Source organism: Gallus gallus, chromosome 19 (genome assembly GCF_016699485.2).
Source record: "Gallus gallus isolate bGalGal1 chromosome 19, bGalGal1.mat.broiler.GRCg7b, whole genome shotgun sequence".
Taxonomy (NCBI): domain Eukaryota; kingdom Metazoa; phylum Chordata; class Aves; order Galliformes; family Phasianidae; genus Gallus; species Gallus gallus.
Window position 1 is genome coordinate 7,743,705 of NC_052550.1, and position 17,881 is coordinate 7,761,585.

The 17,881-nt window shown below is 45.2% G+C and overlaps 1 protein-coding gene across 2 annotated transcripts; it reads left to right on the plus strand.

The window, feature by feature from the left end:
* The first annotated feature begins 2,759 nt into the window (after positions 1–2,759).
* On the plus strand, positions 2,760–16,756 carry DHX40 (DEAH-box helicase 40). 2 transcript variants are annotated; one of them, XM_001235277.6, is made up of 17 exons: positions 2,760–3,018; positions 3,156–3,301; positions 4,611–4,730; positions 5,853–6,083; positions 6,281–6,347; positions 6,934–7,065; positions 7,865–7,964; positions 8,408–8,494; positions 9,007–9,189; positions 9,630–9,710; positions 10,305–10,462; positions 12,519–12,633; positions 12,923–13,031; positions 13,345–13,439; positions 13,967–14,036; positions 14,464–14,692; positions 16,264–16,756. In XM_001235277.6, the coding sequence occupies exons 1-17, from the start codon at positions 2,880–2,882 to the stop codon at positions 16,401–16,403; spliced, it is 2,202 nt and encodes a 733-aa protein (XP_001235278.1). In that variant the 5' UTR covers positions 2,760–2,879; the 3' UTR covers positions 16,404–16,756. The 2 variants fall into 2 exon arrangements, with proteins under 2 accessions (XP_001235278.1, XP_046758589.1); XM_046902633.1 differs by lacking the exon at positions 2,760–3,018 and having other exon boundaries at positions 3,189–3,471.
* Positions 16,757–17,881: the final 1,125 nt, after the last annotated feature.

The following is a 17,881-nucleotide window of genomic DNA, read 5'->3' on the forward strand; positions in this document are numbered from 1 at the left end:
CATTTCTGTGTCCGTGTGCAGCTGAGCATCAGCTCACAGCTGAAATACACCCGGCTGCTTTTGTCGTGGGGACACTGAGTGGGAACACCCCATGCAGAAGCACTTTGGTGTCACTGAGCCTTGCTGCTGGAGCAGCTGCTCAGAGGCAGCGCGTGGGGACAGTGCACTGCTGCACAGGGCAAAGCCTGGGGCTGGATGTGGGATCAGTGGAGAGAAAAGACTGTCCAGTAAAATTCATGAAGGACTGCAATTTAAGGTCCATCAATAACAGGGCCATAATGACACAGGGACAGGGGTTTGGGTTTTTTTGGCCATTAGCAGGACATGTGTAGCTCTGCCCTGGTCACCCACCGCTAGTGTTACCAAGGGGATAAACGTGAGGACAAGTGGAAACTGGGAAATGCAACCTCTGCTCCATATGGTCATAGATGAAATATAAGGGCTGCTTTCCTGAAGTCTGCTTCAGAGGACAATTCTGGGTCAGTGCTGGTGTTCATTTTAACAACCCAGGTGTTCTGCACCTGCTCAGGCTCTGGGGGACCATCCCCATACACTCCTTGTACTGCACGGACCATTCCCCCTTCATTAAACCCTGTTGGTGCACATCCCAGGGCAGCAGTGCATATTAGGACTGCAGGATCGTTTCCAACATTCCACCCTCACCTGTCCACCGTGTGTGAGGATGGATGGATGGACAGACAGACAGTGCCCCATACGGGAATGCAGACCCACCGGATCCCACCACCCACAGCCTTTCCATGCAGCCACTCTGAAACAGCTGCAGCTCCAGCACTGTGCTGTGATACACAAAGGGTGATGCCTTCTTTCTGCACTGCTCGTCCTCTGTTTTAATAACAACACGTTTCTGATAAGGAATCAGAGCTGGTGCCACAGAAATCCAGCTGACAGAGCTGCTGGTTGGCAGGCAGGAGCTTTGGGCTGCACAGCTGGTCGGCACTGAAATTAAAGCTCTGGGATCTTTCTTCTAGAAAGTGGCCCCACTTTGAGATTCCAGGCACAAAGCAATTATCTGCCTTCACTTACTCAGTGTAATTAATAGCTGTGCTTTCCTTCACATGCATCAAGGGATGCCACGTTCATCGTGGCACGCTCCGTCCAGAGCAGGAACTTGGGCCTTTCCTCTGGGAAGAGCAATGAACCTATTGTGTACAATGAGGGATTAGAATGTCTCCCATATCCCACTATAACTCATCAGAAGAGAAGAGATATCCTCTGCTCAGGAAGGAAAAAAGATATCCTTGAGAGTAACTGAGCACAGGAAGCTGGCAGAGCTACAGCCCTCTATCACCTCTATGTGTAATTTGCAACTCTGTACAGAGCTCAGCCTTAGGACAAGAGCAGCCCTAGACTTCTTTTCTAGCCTGAAAGTCACTGAGTTTCCCCATGTAGCACAGCAGCAGGCAGAGCAGCTGCGTGGGTAGAGATGCATTTTTACAGCTCTCAGAGCAGGGCATTGTGCTGGGATTACCGGGTTCCTCTCCCAGCTCTGCCTTTGGTTTGTGGTGTGCTCAGCCCCCCTTAATTTGTTTCTGTTTTCCCTATCTGTGAAACTGAGATAACATCACAAAGGAATTGCAGAGCCTGATTCATTCATGCTTATTAGGCACAGGGGAATCCTTGCATGAATGGCACTGTATTGCAGGAGGACAAAGTTCAGGGCTGCTGGGAGGCTCATTAGACCCAAACCTGCCATTCCCAGGCTAGGAGGATGAAAAAGAAGACTGAAGAACCTTTCATACCCCGGTGCGTGCCAGCACGGTCTGCATCTTCCTCAGCACTCAGGGCTGTTACAGCTGGGCTGGTGGCTTCGAGGGCTCACAGAGCAGCAGTGAAATCACTTCAGGTCATTGCTGTGCAACTGCCACAGTCCGGAACAGCAGATTTATCCCACCTTCATGTCGTCCAAAGCTGGGATCTGCATAGAAATGATTCTTCCTGCAGCGGGCGGAGCTTTAGGGAAGGGATTCGTCTCTCTGTTTCTTTCTTTTGCAAAAGTTGTTTCAAAATAGCCCAACCCCGGCTATCTCCTGCAGCTGCAGCGCTGTGCTGGAAGGGTCGCTGCAGGGACCTCCTCCCCAGCTGTGCCGGTAAGGGCAGGACAGCAGCCACGAGTTACCATGCCAGGTGCTGCACAGACTGAACAAACAGAGGGTTCAGCAACACCTGACCGGCAGAAACAAATATTTGCAGGGTTTGGGACCGGGCTTTGGCAGCCGTGGGGCCGAGGTGAGGTTTTCCCTGCAGGTGAACCTCCCTCCCATTGCACCAGCGCTGCAAACTGGGGCTGCTGGGAAAGGGTTGGTGAGCCTGGGGCATTGTGCGTGCCCGGCGTGCCACCTTCAGGCTGTGTGTGTGTGTGTGTGTGTGTGTGTGTGTGTGTGTGTAGGCCTGGCGCTGCAGCGTGCTCTGCTGGACCGCTGTGGGCCTCTCGGCCTGCGGGCCATCCACCGCACCGCGCGCCGGTGGCATTTCATGCCTCAAAGGGGAAATGCTGAGGGAGCACTGATGTCACACGGCGGCTCAGAAGAGCTCTGCCCACGCTGGTCACCTCGCCTGGGAGAGAAGAAGCCCGAGAAGGGAAAATGTAGCAGATCGGAGGGAAAAATCAGCGGTTTCGGCTGCATAACAGCGCCGTGCCTCAACGCGGGACCGCCCTGAGGAGATGTCACGTGGACAAAGCGGGGGGCGTGGCTTGCGCTGAGGGGCGTGGCTTGAGCCGGAGGCAGGCGCGTGTCTTCGGCGCCGCTTCCGCGTGGCGTGACGTAAGCGGAGGGGAGGGGCTTACCTGACAGGGCGGCCGCGCCGGCCGGGGGTCCCTGAGGCGCGACCCCCCCCCCCCCCCCCCCCCCCCCTCCGCCATGGATGGCGGTGCGCTGCCCATCCGCCGCCACCGGCGGGCCCTGGTGCGGGCGGTCAGCGAGCGGCCCTTCCTCATCGTCACCGGCGAGACGGGGAGCGGGAAGAGCACGCAGCTGCCCAAGTACCTCTATGAGGCAGGTGAGGAGCCCCGCGCGCTGCGGCCTGCCCTCGGGGCGGGCGCGGCTCCGTGCAGGAGGGCCGCAGCGCTGTGGCGGCCCCGCGGCTCTGTCTGTGTGCGTGTCCAACCTGAGCGGCCCTCCGTGTTCTCCCCGCAGGCCTCGCCCAGCACGGCGCTATCGGGGTGACCCAACCCAGGCGCGTTGCCACCATCTCTGTGGCGCAGCGCGTGGCCGAGGAGATGGGCTGTGCGCTGGGCAGCGTGGTCGGGTACCAGGTCCGCTTCGACGACTGCAGCTCTGAGGTACGGCCCCGCGGTGTGGGCGTGGCGGTGCCGCGGGGCTCCGTCGCTGTGGGGCTGTGCGGGGTGGCGGCGCGCTGCCGCCTCTCCTGGGGGTCTGTGAGCATCGGCTCAGAGGTCTCGAAGAGCTGCGGAGCCATCTGACCCGGCGGCGGGAGAGCTGCGGTTCTGTGGTGACGTGGGGAACGGTTTTAAACCGGGAGAGGGAGATTTAGGCGAGGTGTAAAGGGGGCGCTGCTGCCCAGAGCTGTGGGTGCCCCATCCCTGGAGGTGCCCCAGGCTGGGGGGGCTGAGAGCTCCTTTTCAGCTTAAGCTGTTGTATGTAGCTCGCTCCGAAAGTAATGCCTCCTATTTATTTAAAACCATTCCCCCTCGTCCTGTTACTATTCATCTTCGGGAACGGATGTTTACAAGGGTGGATGGTTTTAAACTGAGACAGGGGAGGTTTAGATTAGATATCAGGAAAAATTTTTTCACCCAGAGGGTGGTGACGCACTGAACAGGTTGCCCAAGGAGGCTGTGGATGCCCCATCCCTGCAGGCATTCAAGGCCAGGCTGGATGTGGCTCTGGGCAGCCTGGTGTGGTGGTTGGTGACCCTGCACATAGCAGGGGGTTGGAACTGACGAGCACTGTGGTCCTTTTCAACCCAGGCCGTCCTGTGATTCTATTTAAGTGGAAACTACAACAGGTACAAAGAGCACAATAGCACTGTTTGATAGAGCAAATTCTCAGCTGCAAAATGCTATTTTTCAATGTAGTCACCACCATTAGCTGTGTGTTTCTGCCAGTGATGGACAAGAGTCTGTATGCTGTGCTTGTACAAATCTGCACCAGTGGAGGTGACCCACTGTCATCACTGCTGAAATGTTTCACCCACCACTTCAGTGTGCTCACACCCACTGTTTGGTCTCCATCCAAGTTCAGCAAGTGTCACGAATGTCAGTGGGTGCAGTTACACACTTCCATGTCAGACACCATTCTGTCAGTCTGCCCCTCTGCTGCCATCTGTTGCACGGCAACAGGATGTAATGGAATAACGGTGGGAAGTTCTGCCAATATCTTGGGCCAGCATAATAGAACAGGAGGCATTACTATTGGAGCAGCCCTATATAATTCTGTGATATGTATCCTACAATTCATTTTATCAGATTTTTGAACACATTACAAGTGAATCATTGCCAAGCATGAGTGACGATGTGCCTGAGCATGTGTGATGCAGTGTCAGTGTGTGTGTCTGTGCTGAGTAAATATCTGATCTGTGTAGCTGTAAATATCCAGCACAGCACCTGAATGTCTAATTAAACTTTCCAGGAGACTGCCATCAAGTATATGACCGATGGTTGTTTACTGAGACATATCTTGGCAGACCCCCTTCTCAGCAAGTACAGCATCATCATTTTGGATGAAGCCCATGAGCGGAGCCTCAGCACTGTGAGTGTTGCCTTCTTGAATGCCAAGTTTTGTTTGGTATTGGTAAGGGGGAATTTGGAACTCATTGGTAAAAATAATAAACATGTGGTACTCTTTCCTTCTGGTCTATTTTCCCAGAAGTGCTTTACCCTTTTGTTGTCCTAAGACCAAAGGATCACTTCTTGGCTTATTACATGCTATGTGTCCTGAAAGAAAGATGCTGCCTGTAATCCAGTTGGAATTGTTGTAGCTGTTGTTCTGATTGATAACAGTTATACCTTGGCTGGTGTTCTGCACTTGCCCAAAATTCTCAGGGTTTTGAGGTTAATACATTTAATGCTAACTCCACTATACTTTTAAAAGCAACAACAAAACCCACACACTAACAGGGAAGGCCCTGAAACATCTCTCGCAGTGCAAGGCCTAACGTTTCATAGGGTGTGTGTGTGTGACTCCTGTAAGAGATTATGGTCGTTGGGTTTATGGAAGTATCTAGACTGGCCCAAGTACCAAAATGTCAGTCTGACCCTTCTGTGACAAGCAAAGTGGGATTCAAGTGACCCAGTCCTGAAGAGACTGTGTTGTGAGTCACAGATGTTGGGTAGGAGAGATAGAACATGTGGAAGCCAAAGAACTGCCAATAGCAGGAAATCTACGTCTGCAGAGTCCTAAGGAGTGTGCCATGAGAATGGAAGAAAGCAAGCAACCCACAGCTCAGGCTGGGGAAAAGGCAAAATGCTTTCTGAATCCAAGTTCTGTCCTTGGCCCTCTGAGGGTATTGCAAGTAAATGAGCAAGAGTGATGTAAGAAGTCACTGTTCCATCACCTGTAACTAAAAAGAGCAGATTTTTAATCCACTGTGGTGCACAGTAAAATAGATTTACTGAATTCATAACAAGAAGTAGTAGAACAAAGGAAGGTGCACACTCAGGTAGCATCTTGGGTGAAGATGATGACATTTTTTAATTGGTGTGAGATATTGCTTGCAAGTGATTTGACCACATGAATATAAAAATGAAAAGCAAAGAATTCTATTTATAGGCTGTGAGAAGAGCTGATGAAACATTAAATTCTAGAAACCTTTCATCAGGCACTTCTAGAAGGACTGAGGAACTAATATAAATTGCTTCTGTTTTCTGTTAGGATATTTTATTTGGCTTGCTGAAGAAACTATTTCTACAGAACAAGCCACCAGGCAGGAAGACAGAAATGAAAGTGGTGGTGATGTCAGCCACCTTGGAGGTGGATAAGCTCTCAGAGTTCTTTGGGCATTGCTCAGTGCTGCATATTCCAGGAAGAAGTTACCCAGTAAAGGAGATATTCTGCAACCTGCTCAGCCCACGGGATACTGGAAGCTCTGCATATGTTACAGAGGTTTGGCCTGTTTTGCTTGATTTCTGTGTCATGTTTTCTGCTCGTAGTGTGATCGTTGTCAGTGTAAGACCACAAGAATCATCTGTTGGATTGCTGTGTTCTTAGCATCTTCCTATGATAATGGGGAACAATTAGTACTATGAGGGTTTTGAATGAGTATTCCCAACTGATGTTGGCTTGTTTGTTGCTTGTTTCAGGCTGTAAAAGTGACGTTGGATATCCACTTAAATGAACCAGAAGGTGACATCTTGGTTTTTCTGACAGGTGAGAATTTTTACTTCAACAACTGATGGTTATTTCAGGCAGAGTATTGCACTGTCAGCAAAAACAGTACAGCCTTCCAATGACTTTCCAGTCAGTCTCAGAGCAGTAAATACAGAAAAGAAAGCTGCAGACTGACAGACAACTCTTTCAAATGATAGTTCTTAGAGCATGTGTAGGTATACCCAGCCCTACGAGATGTGAAAAATATTTACAGGATTGGTAAATGTTCTTTTCTTTCTTTGCCAGAATTACTCGGCATTTATACTGTGCCAAATTTACTCTTTATTTGTGTGGTTTTGCTTTGATGTTAATTCAAGAAGGTGAAGATTCTGTATTTCCAAAAAACTACATCAGCATATGGGCCAGGCACACACATGCATTTATCTTCTAAGGAAAATCCTCAGTAAGAGGCACTGTGGAAAGGCTGGATTGTCCCCACCTAGCTAACTCATAAATACTGCTTCCTTCTTGCTGTGGGCTGAGTGACTGTAACGTTGGCAAGTCAGTCCTGCAGAGGTGTTGCAACTGAGGAAGAGAGTGTTGCAGTTAAATAGGTCACTTAAATACTCTTGTATGCTTTTTTTAGGTCAAATTGAGATAGAAAAAGCCTGTGATCTCCTTTTCAAGAAGGCGGAGTCTATTGATTACCGGTATGAAGTACATGATCGATCTATTGAGGGGCTGCTTATCTTACCATTGTATGGGTCAATGTCAACAGGTAAGAGCATGTAAAATTACATGGAACTTAATTCTTGTAATTGTTATCTGCAGGAGTTATTACAAACAGCATCCTACTCAAATATTTTCATCGTGTCTGGGAGAATTGGCATTCATTAACCCATTTGTTTTAGCACTGTTCTATTTTGTTTGTTGTGTTTTGTTTCTGTCATGTTCCAAAGCTGAACAAACTTGAGCTTTCTCTGAACTGGCACAGAAGGCTCCAGCCAAAATTCCTATCTTCTGGAAGTGGTGCAAATGGCAGGAATGGCTTCATGCAGTATCAAGGTTTCCAGCTTAGAATGAAGTGTTGCAACAATGGAAGGTCAGGTGTCTTATTTAGGCCCTCACATTTCACTTTATATGGGAAAGACACCACCAGTATTTTGTCAAAGACAAAATTTGACCTGTAACAGAAGATTGAAAGAAGACAGAGTTACACAGTATAGAAAGTATAGGTTATCAGCATGAGTCACTCTTATATTTGGCAGCAATACAACAGATAATTTTGAAGAGTTAAAAAACAAAGCACTTTGCCCTTTGTTAAACACAACCAATATACTTTTGGATGATCTCGAGTGCAGTGTTTAAACGTGTAGGTGTAGTTTGTAGACCAGGGGTCTGAGTAAGCGTTCAGAAACTCTCTTGATTCCTCACATAGCTAAAATCTTGAACTGTTCAGTGTTTCCTTTTCAAATTTAATTGAAATGAATTTCACTAAATATCTGAGTAAGTTTGTCTAGTGTCAGAGACATGATTTGGCGTCAGAGCATTGTTTTACTGACTGCCTATCATTTTAGATCAACAGAAGAGAATATTTTTGCCAGCTCCCAAAGGGATCAGAAAATGTGTGGTATCTACAAACATCGCTGCAACATCTCTGACCATTGAAGGAGTCAGGTATTGTTTCCTGTCCCTCACAAAAGGTGTAACAGACAGGATAATTCAGAAAGCTGTACTAGGTTTGGAAAAGCTTATCTGAATTCCTTCTGCTCCTGTACCTGACCAACAATTAGCTGCTGCCTCTTTGTGCATGTAGTGGATTAAAAAAACCCTTGATGCAATTGGATAGTCTTACAGATGACTAATATTGTTGGAACCTAGTTTGAAATTGAATTTCAGCTCCATTCAATCAGCATAATCTTGTTGGGTGTGGGAGGTATTATCTGTAACATCCTGTAGACTGAAGCATGGCACGGATAGCCAGCAGATTGCAACTCCCTTTTTGCAGCAATTGTAGCAGAAATGTGTTCTGGCTCTGACTGTGTGTGTGTGGCAGCTGCATGTCTGTCTGTTGAGGCCTCTGTTACTTTCTTCTCTGACAAATCACAAATCCATTTCAGGTATGTAGTAGACAGTGGATTTGTGAAGCAGTTGAATCATAACCCCCGAGTTGGCTTGGACATACTGGAAGTGGTTCCCATTTCAAAGTAAGTTTGATTAAGGCATTTTGCATGGTGTTTCTGAGAGTTGCTCTCCCAATATTGTATATCAGATGCTCTTAAAAATAATAAAGCCAAAAAGAGGGGGCACAGAGCCATTTCATTTGTTGCTTAAAAAGTGGTTCAGGACACATCGTTTCTTAAAGATACAGACATTAAGAAGGAGTTGAGAATGCACTGTCTGTCTCCTGAATAGTGTCTTATGTTTGCAGAATATAACAGTCTGATTCAGAGAAGATTAAAAAAAAATAAAAATCTTCCTTTGCATAATAATGCTTCTTCATTCTGTTGTTGTTTCTTGTGTAGCTGGGTTTCTCAGTTGCTGCACATCATATTATGTCTTCCATATAAAAGTACAGAAATTGCTATTGTTTGTCATAATTACAAGCGCTGTTTTGGATAATACCAGAATGGCTCGAGATTGGTTTTTGTTTGTTTGTGAGTGGTTTCATTTTTTTAATTTTTATTATTTTTTCCCTCCCTGCTATCTGTTTTGGCAGGAGTGAAGCAATGCAGCGAGCTGGCCGAGCTGGCAGGACATCATCCGGAAAGAGCTACCGGCTATACAGCACAGAATTCTGGGAGCAGTGTATGCCTGATCACACAGTTCCCGAGATCAAGAGAACCAGCCTGACATCTGTGATCCTGACCTTGAAGTGCCTTTCTGTGCATGATGTCATAAGGTAACCTCTCTGAGGAAGGGGGATTATCGTTTTCTTCCTGAGTCTCAGAGGCACGGTAGCTCAGGCGCTGACTGCCTGTTGGCAGGAGCCAGGATTAGGTCCCTGGCCAAGTGTGATGGTGCAGTGCAATCAGCTTGTCAGCTTTTCTGTTCCTCTCAGAGTCTTTAATGACAGATAGAATCCTGAGCCCGGGTTCATTGTGAGGTTCTGACAAAACTGCCTCTTCATCTCTGAAATCATTAGCGTTCCATGTGTTGGTTTATTGTTATTCTTCACTGTGAGGCTGTATGTAGTATCACACCAGTATACTGAGACTGCTAATGCATACTGTGGTCAGTAGTTTCTACTGGAAGGTTACAAAAACATTTTAATAAATATGAGAAGTAGCAAAGTTAAACTGAATCTGAACAGTTAGATTTTGACTTCATTTTTTACTATAGATTTCCCTATTTGGACCGTCCTGAAGAAAGGCATATTTTAGAAGCTCTCAAACAACTTTACCAGTGTGATGCTATTGACAGGTAAAACTAAAGGGGTGTGGTAACTATGTGAATTGAAATTTAATGGTTCAATTATTGTTAATGAGTTATTCATGTGGGCTAAAGGACTTCCCCTAGCAATAGATTGTTTCCTCATTTCACCAGGAAGCTAGCTACTGGATTTTAGTACACTCATTGTAAAAAATTAGGGTTAGAGCATGGCTTAGAACTTGAGAGAGATTAATTTCTTTGCATTGCCCCAGAGTTCCTGAGTAACCATGTACAAATTACTTCAACTCCCTGTGAATAGTTCCTGATCCGAGAGTCGTGTGACAAAGATGCTGAGGCAGTGGCTCTGAGGCCCATCCAAGAACTCAAGACAGGAAGGGAGATCTTATCCTTAGCTTCCAGGAATTCTTCTTGCAAATAAATAAAAAATCTTCAGCATCTGCTACACTTAAAAAGGCAGCTTTGCCTGCCATGAGGTAGGCATAGGCAGTCTGAAGAAAGGTGATACTTTTTGTCTTTCCTGCTTTTTATCTGTATATGGTGGCTGACGTTGTACCTGCATGTTCTGATTTACATTTAAACCTACTTCTGTTGGATCTGGTGTTTGGATCTTTTTCCTGGGACAAGGAGAGGCCACGTGACGAGACTGGGTGAATTCCTGGTGCAGTTTCCCCTCCCTCCCAACCTGTCCTGTGCTGTCATAAAAGCTGCTTCTCTTGATTGTGAAGATATGCTGCTTCCCATTGCAGCCATGTTGTCTGTGGAAAATGTCTTCATTCGTCCAGGTAGGAAGCCCCTTTCCTCAAAGCAGCTCTGGGTGGTTGGGGAATTCTGCTTGGATGGGGACTTCTCAGACAATGGCTAGGCAACACACAGTGCTTCATTTGGAGACCTTTTCTACAGATTCTTTGTGTTTGAGGGGCTTTCTGGGCTGTTACCATATGTAGTTTTCTGTGCTAGTAGTTTGAGGCCATTCGTATCTTATATGTACCACAAGGTTTAAAAATGGGAGCAGTTTGAACAATGGTAGAACCAGCCTTTACTTGAGGGCAAAAAATACCCTGCTGAGGAGCAAGCTGGTCTCAGTTTGGTCCAATGCTGTTGGAGACTAAGTATTTGCCTTAAATGAATGCCTTAAATAACCTGTATATTGCAGTGTGAGGAAGATTCTGCAAGTGCAGTGCCTTGTCTCTCAGAGACAGATCTGTAAGGAAGAAAGTTAAGATTATGGGCACCTGCACATTTGTCCTAATGTTCTTATGGCTTTCTGTGCTCTTGGAGGCAGGGCATTTTGCATACTAGGAATTGAAGACTTTGGAATTGCCATTGTCCAAAGTAGTTTGGAATTGGGTTGTATTTTTCCCAAGGCTGTGAGCTGTAAAGTGACATATGGGTAACTAATGGATTTCTGAGAGGTCATGGGAGTGAAAGCTGTGCTACAGGAGGAGGGGAAAAAAAGAAAAAGGCAAAAAGCACACCACAGCAGATGTTTTGTTGGTGGTGTTTGCTGTTGGTCTAATTATAAATCAGATGGACTGGATAATTACATTTTAAGGAACCGGTTCACCTGTAGATTGGTTTATTTGTTCAATAACTCTGTTTAACTGAGTAAAGCTTTCAAGTTACTGTGGGAAGCTCAGTATGTAACTGCCTTCATTTCCAGTGTTTTTCTAAATGGGAAAGGTGATTTTGCTGCCATTCTGACCTAGCACCTCCCTCAGATGTTAATCTCAGTCTCCCTTGTCCTCCTTCCCATCTCATTTTCCCTTCACCTTGATCCTCCAGCGTGACATCCCACCCCCGAGTGAGTTAAGACTGTATGTAGCACAGTCTTTGTGGGAGACCTTTGTCCCTTCAAGTCACTCATTGGCTCATGTCCAGTTATCTCTGTAGTGTATTAACTGTGCCCGTTAGTGCAGTGGCTGAGGACACTACTGATAGTATGGATAGTCTGGTTCTGTTCAGGAGTCTTTCCCAGTCCCAAAATGTGCGTTTGCTTTCCCATCCTCCATCTGGCAATATGCACTTGTTATCTGTTCAGCCAGCACATGCTTACACGTTCATCACTCTCCATCACACATTAGGACACAAACACAGACTTCCCATTTTGAAGACAGTTGTTCTTGTGTGATATGGATACGAACAGGCCCCCTTACTTCATTCATCAATGTTACTCATAGTGCCCTCAAAGTTCTGACCTCCGTAGTACAGCCACAACGCAATATGCCTTTGCCAATCACCCTGTGCCAAGGGGAATAGATTGTACTGGGGAAGGAATTCTTTGAGTATTCAGAACTTGGAAGAACACTTTGGAAATGTTGCTATTACCTAGTACATTCCTAGTGTTTAGTGAAGGCAAATTCCCACTAAACTCATGGAGGACATATACGTATATTTTTAAAGCTTATTTTTTAAGACCTCTGTTGCTATGGTTCTCGAGTAGTAGAAGAAAAGCTGAGAGTTGTGGATTAGATGCTATGCTGGGGTGTTTGCCTCAGGGCAAAGCTTTTGCTTGATCCCCATGAGCTGTTTGTTCAACATTGCTGCTCCTTGAGCTTTTCATGTTGGCATCTGAATTGACTGTGAGAGAGCAATACATTGTAACTTCTCATAGAGGCTGGTAGTCTTCATCTCTAGTGCTGATGGATGAGATTAATGATTGATTTAATAGCATCTATACATATTCTTGTTAATCTGTAGTAGAAGGGAGGGAAGAACTGTAAGTGCAGCACAAGTAAAGATCCAAGATGCCAAACACTCTTTGGAGGTAGGCTTATAGGAGAAAGAGGAGTGATAAATAAAAATGACTTTGTTAAAGTGAGGTATAATTTATTTCCTCAGGTGATCCTCAGAAGCAAAAGGAGGCAGAACTTCAACACCAGGAGCTGTCCTCACAAGTGGGAGGATGCAATGACTTTGCAACCCTCTTAAACATTTTTGAACAGTGCAAAGCAAGGTATAAAACGATTCCTGACAGCAGCTGGCTTTGTATTGCTTACAACTCCCAGCTGCTGGTGGTTTTAAAATATATTCCATATATGCAAGTGTATGTGCTCATCTGTAATTGCAGATTTATTTGCTATTGTGATCTGTAATTTGAATCAAAACACCTATTATTTAAACTAACAAAGTGTCTGGTTGTGCAAGGTTGCCTTCTTTGTACGATTGTGACAAAAAAATACAGGCAACTTTCTGCCTTCACTTTACAAAGGGCTGCTTTATAATACAAGTATTTCTGTTCCCAGCAAGTCTCCTTCAGCTTGGTGCCACAAATACTGGATCCATTGGAGAGCTGTAAAATCTGCTCTTAGTGTGGAGAAACAGCTTCGGGAAATAACCAGTAAACTGAAACAGGTAAAAAAGTACACTGTTTATAAACTGTGAGTTATGCAAGTTTGTATTTAAGATTTGTACTGAAACTTGGTCAGGGGGTTGATATCTTTCTCCAGTAGAAACTAGTTCACTTAATATTCACTAGAGAATCTTGCTGCAGCTGCGCAACCAACGTGTCTGGGGGTGACAACATGCAGGAAGGAGTGTATTCTTCCTTTCCTCGTGGTTTCTGTGGGGTGAGAAACCTAGGGTGTAAAATCTGTGGGATGGAAGGATTATAGAGTGATTTTCTTTGGCAAAGATCCTTACTCAAGTTATTTTCTTATTCATCTAGCTGCCAGACTTCCCTAAAGAGACTTTTGAAGGCTCTAGAACTGAACTACTAAGGAGATGTCTGTGTGCAGGATACTTTATCAATGTAGCAAGGAGGTAAGTAATAAATCTTGGAAAACTTGATGGGAACAGATACTATTAAAAGATGTAGCTGCATGTTGAAACAGAATAGCAAGAGCGTGCTGTTGTTAAAAGTAGCAAAGTGGCTGCACAGGGCTAGAAGTCTACTCTGCCTTCTAACCCTCATTACATCCCTGGGCAAGTTGCTTATTCCTTGAAACAGTAGTTTTTAAAGCATCTGTTAAATGAACTTGCAGGCAGGTGACTACTTCCAGGTATTAATTTAAAACGCTTTAAAGATGTCAAATTATCATGGCTGTCAATGACTGCAATCTCAAACCCTGCTATTCACTGTGTTGCTATACCTGCAATGTTACTATAGTAAATTAGGTAGATGTATTTTATTCCTCATCTGTTTTGTGCCCTTAATTCTGGAAGGTTCTTACCCTCCTTCTAAATTTGCATACTTTCTGCTCTGCTGCTTCTGACTTGCTTAGTTTGTGTTGCTGGCTAATCACAGCAAAGCATGATTCAGTACATAGAATTTTTCACAACCCTTTTAGATCTGCAGCCAGGACCTTCTGCACAATGGACGGACATGGCAGCATAGTCTATATCCATCCTTCATCTACAGTAAGTTGCCAAGTTCTATTCATAAAGTAGCAAAGGGTCTGTAAAAGGAATCCATGTAAACTCTGTGAAAGAGTCCATGTAAACTCCTCCTCTTGGTTTAATTTGTGGTAACTTATGTCTAGGAGAAACATTGATGCAGTATCACCAGAGTAGAGTATCCATTTTGAGAGTAACGAAGAGACTTGTATCTTCAAATCACATAAACGTTTGGTTTATGAAATGAGTACTGTATAGGCTGAGCTTTCCCTCTGGCTGTTCTTGGATTTTCTGGGCAATTTTGAACAAGTTTGCTGCAGTTTCTCTCTCTGAAAAGTTAAGGTAACGTCATCTTTACCTCATTCCTGGATCTGAAGCTTTGCAAGGTACTGTAGTGGAGAATGACTTTGAAATTTTTTATCAGTTTTGAAATAATCTTTATATTTTTAAGCTATATAACCAGGAGACTCGACTTGAGTGGATTATCTTCCATGATGTCACAGTGACATCCAAAATCTATGTCCGGACAGTGTGTCCTGTTCGCTATGAGTGGGTCAAAGACTTATTGCCCAGACTGCATCAGATTGATGCGTATGAACTGAGCAGTGTGGCACGGGAAGAAGTAACTGAAGAGGAAATAACCAGGTGGAAACATAAGGAGGACCTCAGAAGGCAGTATGGTAAGCACATTACTAGTCCACACCTATGTCACATGTAGTTTTCTTGGTTATGTTGAACATGGGTGTGTATTGTGCCATGAAATGCATTCTGGACGAGTGTTAATCTTGATGTGCTTCACATGTTTGATATATGTTGTTCTTGCTGTGTTCTTGTCTGACTGCTGTATAATCCTCCTTTTTGTGCATGTAGTGGTGTTTGCCTACTGGTCCTTTTCATGCTCTCTTTCTTTTGGTTTAGTGTTGCTGACAGAAGCAGAACTTAGCCAAGAGTGGAATAAAAGCATTTTGTCTGCTATTTTAAGTTTGCAGAGGATATCCAGTCATAGAAATTAGGAGTTGCCAAAATAACACTGGCCTAAGGGAGAAAATCCCAAAGGGCTATTAAAAAAAAATAAAATAAAATCTCATTTTGGTGAAGATCTCTTTCTAACAATAAATTTCGTACTGTATGTTTGAATAAAGTGTCGTTTAATTAAAATGAGCATGCTAACTGATCTGGCTGCTTGACATTCTTTGGATTTTTCTGTCAGCAGGTTTTGTAGAGCAGCCAGATGTTCAAAGGGCCTCTTTACTCTGGAGCTGACCCTTCTAAAATATTAATGTAATCTACAGCACAGCACTAGCAATCTAAATTCTCTTCAGTTTCCTTAAAATGGAAAAACTGTAGTCTCTTGTGCTGGGACCAGCAGCTGTTTTTCTCCTCTGTTACTGTATAAAACAGGCACTTTAAACAATAAAAATACAAATTGGATTTGGTTGATAAAACTGATGGAAAGGATATTTGAATTGCTGGAAGACAGAGGGGGAGTTTCATCTATTAATCCTAAGTCCAGAGAGCTGAGGTTATCTTTAGTTCTCCTTGTCTCCCTTTAGCTTTTTGACTTTACCTGGTGATTGTAAGTGAATTTGAGATCATCCTTAGAAGTGTTCCAGCTTCAGTAAAAATGGGTGTTTGAAGGGCTGACAAAAGCTCTGAATTAGTGCTTTTTCTAAAGCAAACAAACAAACAAAAAAACCCAAAACCTGAAAGGTGTCTCCTGCTTTTCTTTCCTTCTGGGAAAAAATATGCTCCCAAGGCTTTAGCTCAGTGGATACATTTCTAAGGATGTCTGAGCAGAATTATTCCCACTGCTTTATCTGTGTGTTACCTTCCCTCCCTCTCCCTCCTATCTCCAGAAACTTATGGTTTATTGTACACTTATTTCCCGTTCCCATTGCTGTCCTTCTCCCTAAACCTGAGTTTGAGATGTGGAATTTAGAGAAGGAATGACTGCACAGAATACAAAGATGCATAGTAACTCTCACAATAAAATCAAGATGTACTTCTGGGGGTAGGGTGAGCCCAGCTGCAAATATTGACATGGGATTTAAAGCATGATTTATTTATTTTTTTCTCCCTTTCGTGGTACTGTCTGTCCTCTCTGAAAGACATCTGAATGACTGATTGGTGCTTGGGAAACATCTAGAATTCTGTTGGGTTTTTTTTTTGGACATTGTACAAATAGGAAGAATTGCAATGCTTTTTTTTTTTTTGCCCACAAATAGTGTATGTCTCTCTTTCTCCCCCACAGAAGGAGCCAAAGACAACCCTGCCAAGAAGCTGGAGAAAAGGAATGATGATAAATCGATTCAGGATGCCCGAGCTCGCTATCTTGAGAGAAAGCAGCAAAGAGCACAGGGTTTAAGTGGCCCATTGAATGAAGTGAGCTAACGCTCATGGCTGTGCTTAGGACAGTGTTAGGACAGGCAGTTGTTCTGGCTGTGTTTGCATAGAGCAAAACGGCTATCCCGAATGATGGAGAAGTTCTGCTGTGTGGTTAGTTGGGCTGCTGACGTGTGCAGAGATGGTCATCGTTCCTGCATTTTGCAAGGAAAAGTTACCAAGCTGAACTTTGTTCATGTTGGTCACACTTTGCCATGTGTCACAGGCAACAATCTTATGGCTTCAAATGTGGATGAAGGCACAGTACCTGCTGTGGTGCCAATTCTGTGGCATCTAGTTGACTTAGGAAGGGCTGAGTGCCTTTTAATAAAACTTTCTTAAAGTTTGTCTTGTTTTTTAAAGCTGTGGAACTGTCCCTTTTTGTCCGTGTTACTTTGTATGGCTGTGGCTGTACCCCCTTTATTGGATTCTCAGGAAAACATATAGGAAGTGCTCTTTTAATGATAGATCAAGATGATTCCAAATTCAAAAGGACATTTGCCACTTGGAAGACATTTGCATTGTCTTCCAGCTGTACATTCCTACTGTGAATTGTGCTGTACTGCGTACAGCAATGGTTTGGGGTGAAGATGTCTCTGTATGTAACACATATTCCTATTTTTTTGGTCAGGGATGACTTAGCAGTGTGTGGTGTTTTCCATTCTGCTGAATTCCAGCAGGCAGTGCAGCCCTCAGCCAGGTTACACCCCGCAGTCTGGCAGAGGGCTGCAGTTCTCAGTCTGGTGGCTGTTATCTTTGAACTGTATGGATTTAGGTCTGAAAAATGACAGTTTGTATAAAGCACACATCAAGAACTGCCAGCTTTTTCTTCCCAATAGTAAAGATGCTTTGTCATCACAAAGTTTATTTCCTCATCCATAGTCTCCTTCTCTCACCTTAATCCCAGGATGTAAATGCTTCAGTAAGTCGTGTTCTAAGATGATTTCCCAAGCAGGGGCAGGAGCTGCTGTTGCCGTTTCGTGCCTCGTGTGCATGGCTGTGTGTCAGCTTTGGGGCCCTTTTGTGTGTGTTGTGGCAACGTTACTCTTTGTAAAGGAAGCGGTTACCCATCCACGATTGCCGTTTTCTCCCCTCTCTCTTTGCAGTGCCCATGCTTCTTTTTTAACTATTATTTTTTATTGGAGGAGCCTTTTCCCTCCTGCCTCCCCGTACCGTGCGGTTATGACACAGCACCGCCCGCAGCTCGGCGCCCAACGAGGGGGAGCGGACCCCTCCCCACCCCCCCAGGGCCCGGTCCCGTCTCCATGGCAACCGCCCCCCCCCCACCCGCGCGCGGAAGGACACAGCGGCGCGGGGCTGCGACGCCGCCTCGAGTCACCTTGCCCGGCCGCGCTACCCCCGGCACGTGACCAGCCGGGGCGGCGAGCGCGGACCGGAAGTGACGCAGCCGTACCTCAGTCGCATGATGTGGCAAAAAAAAAAAAAAAAAAAAAAAAAAAGGGGAGGAGGGGGGGAGGAGTGATGAG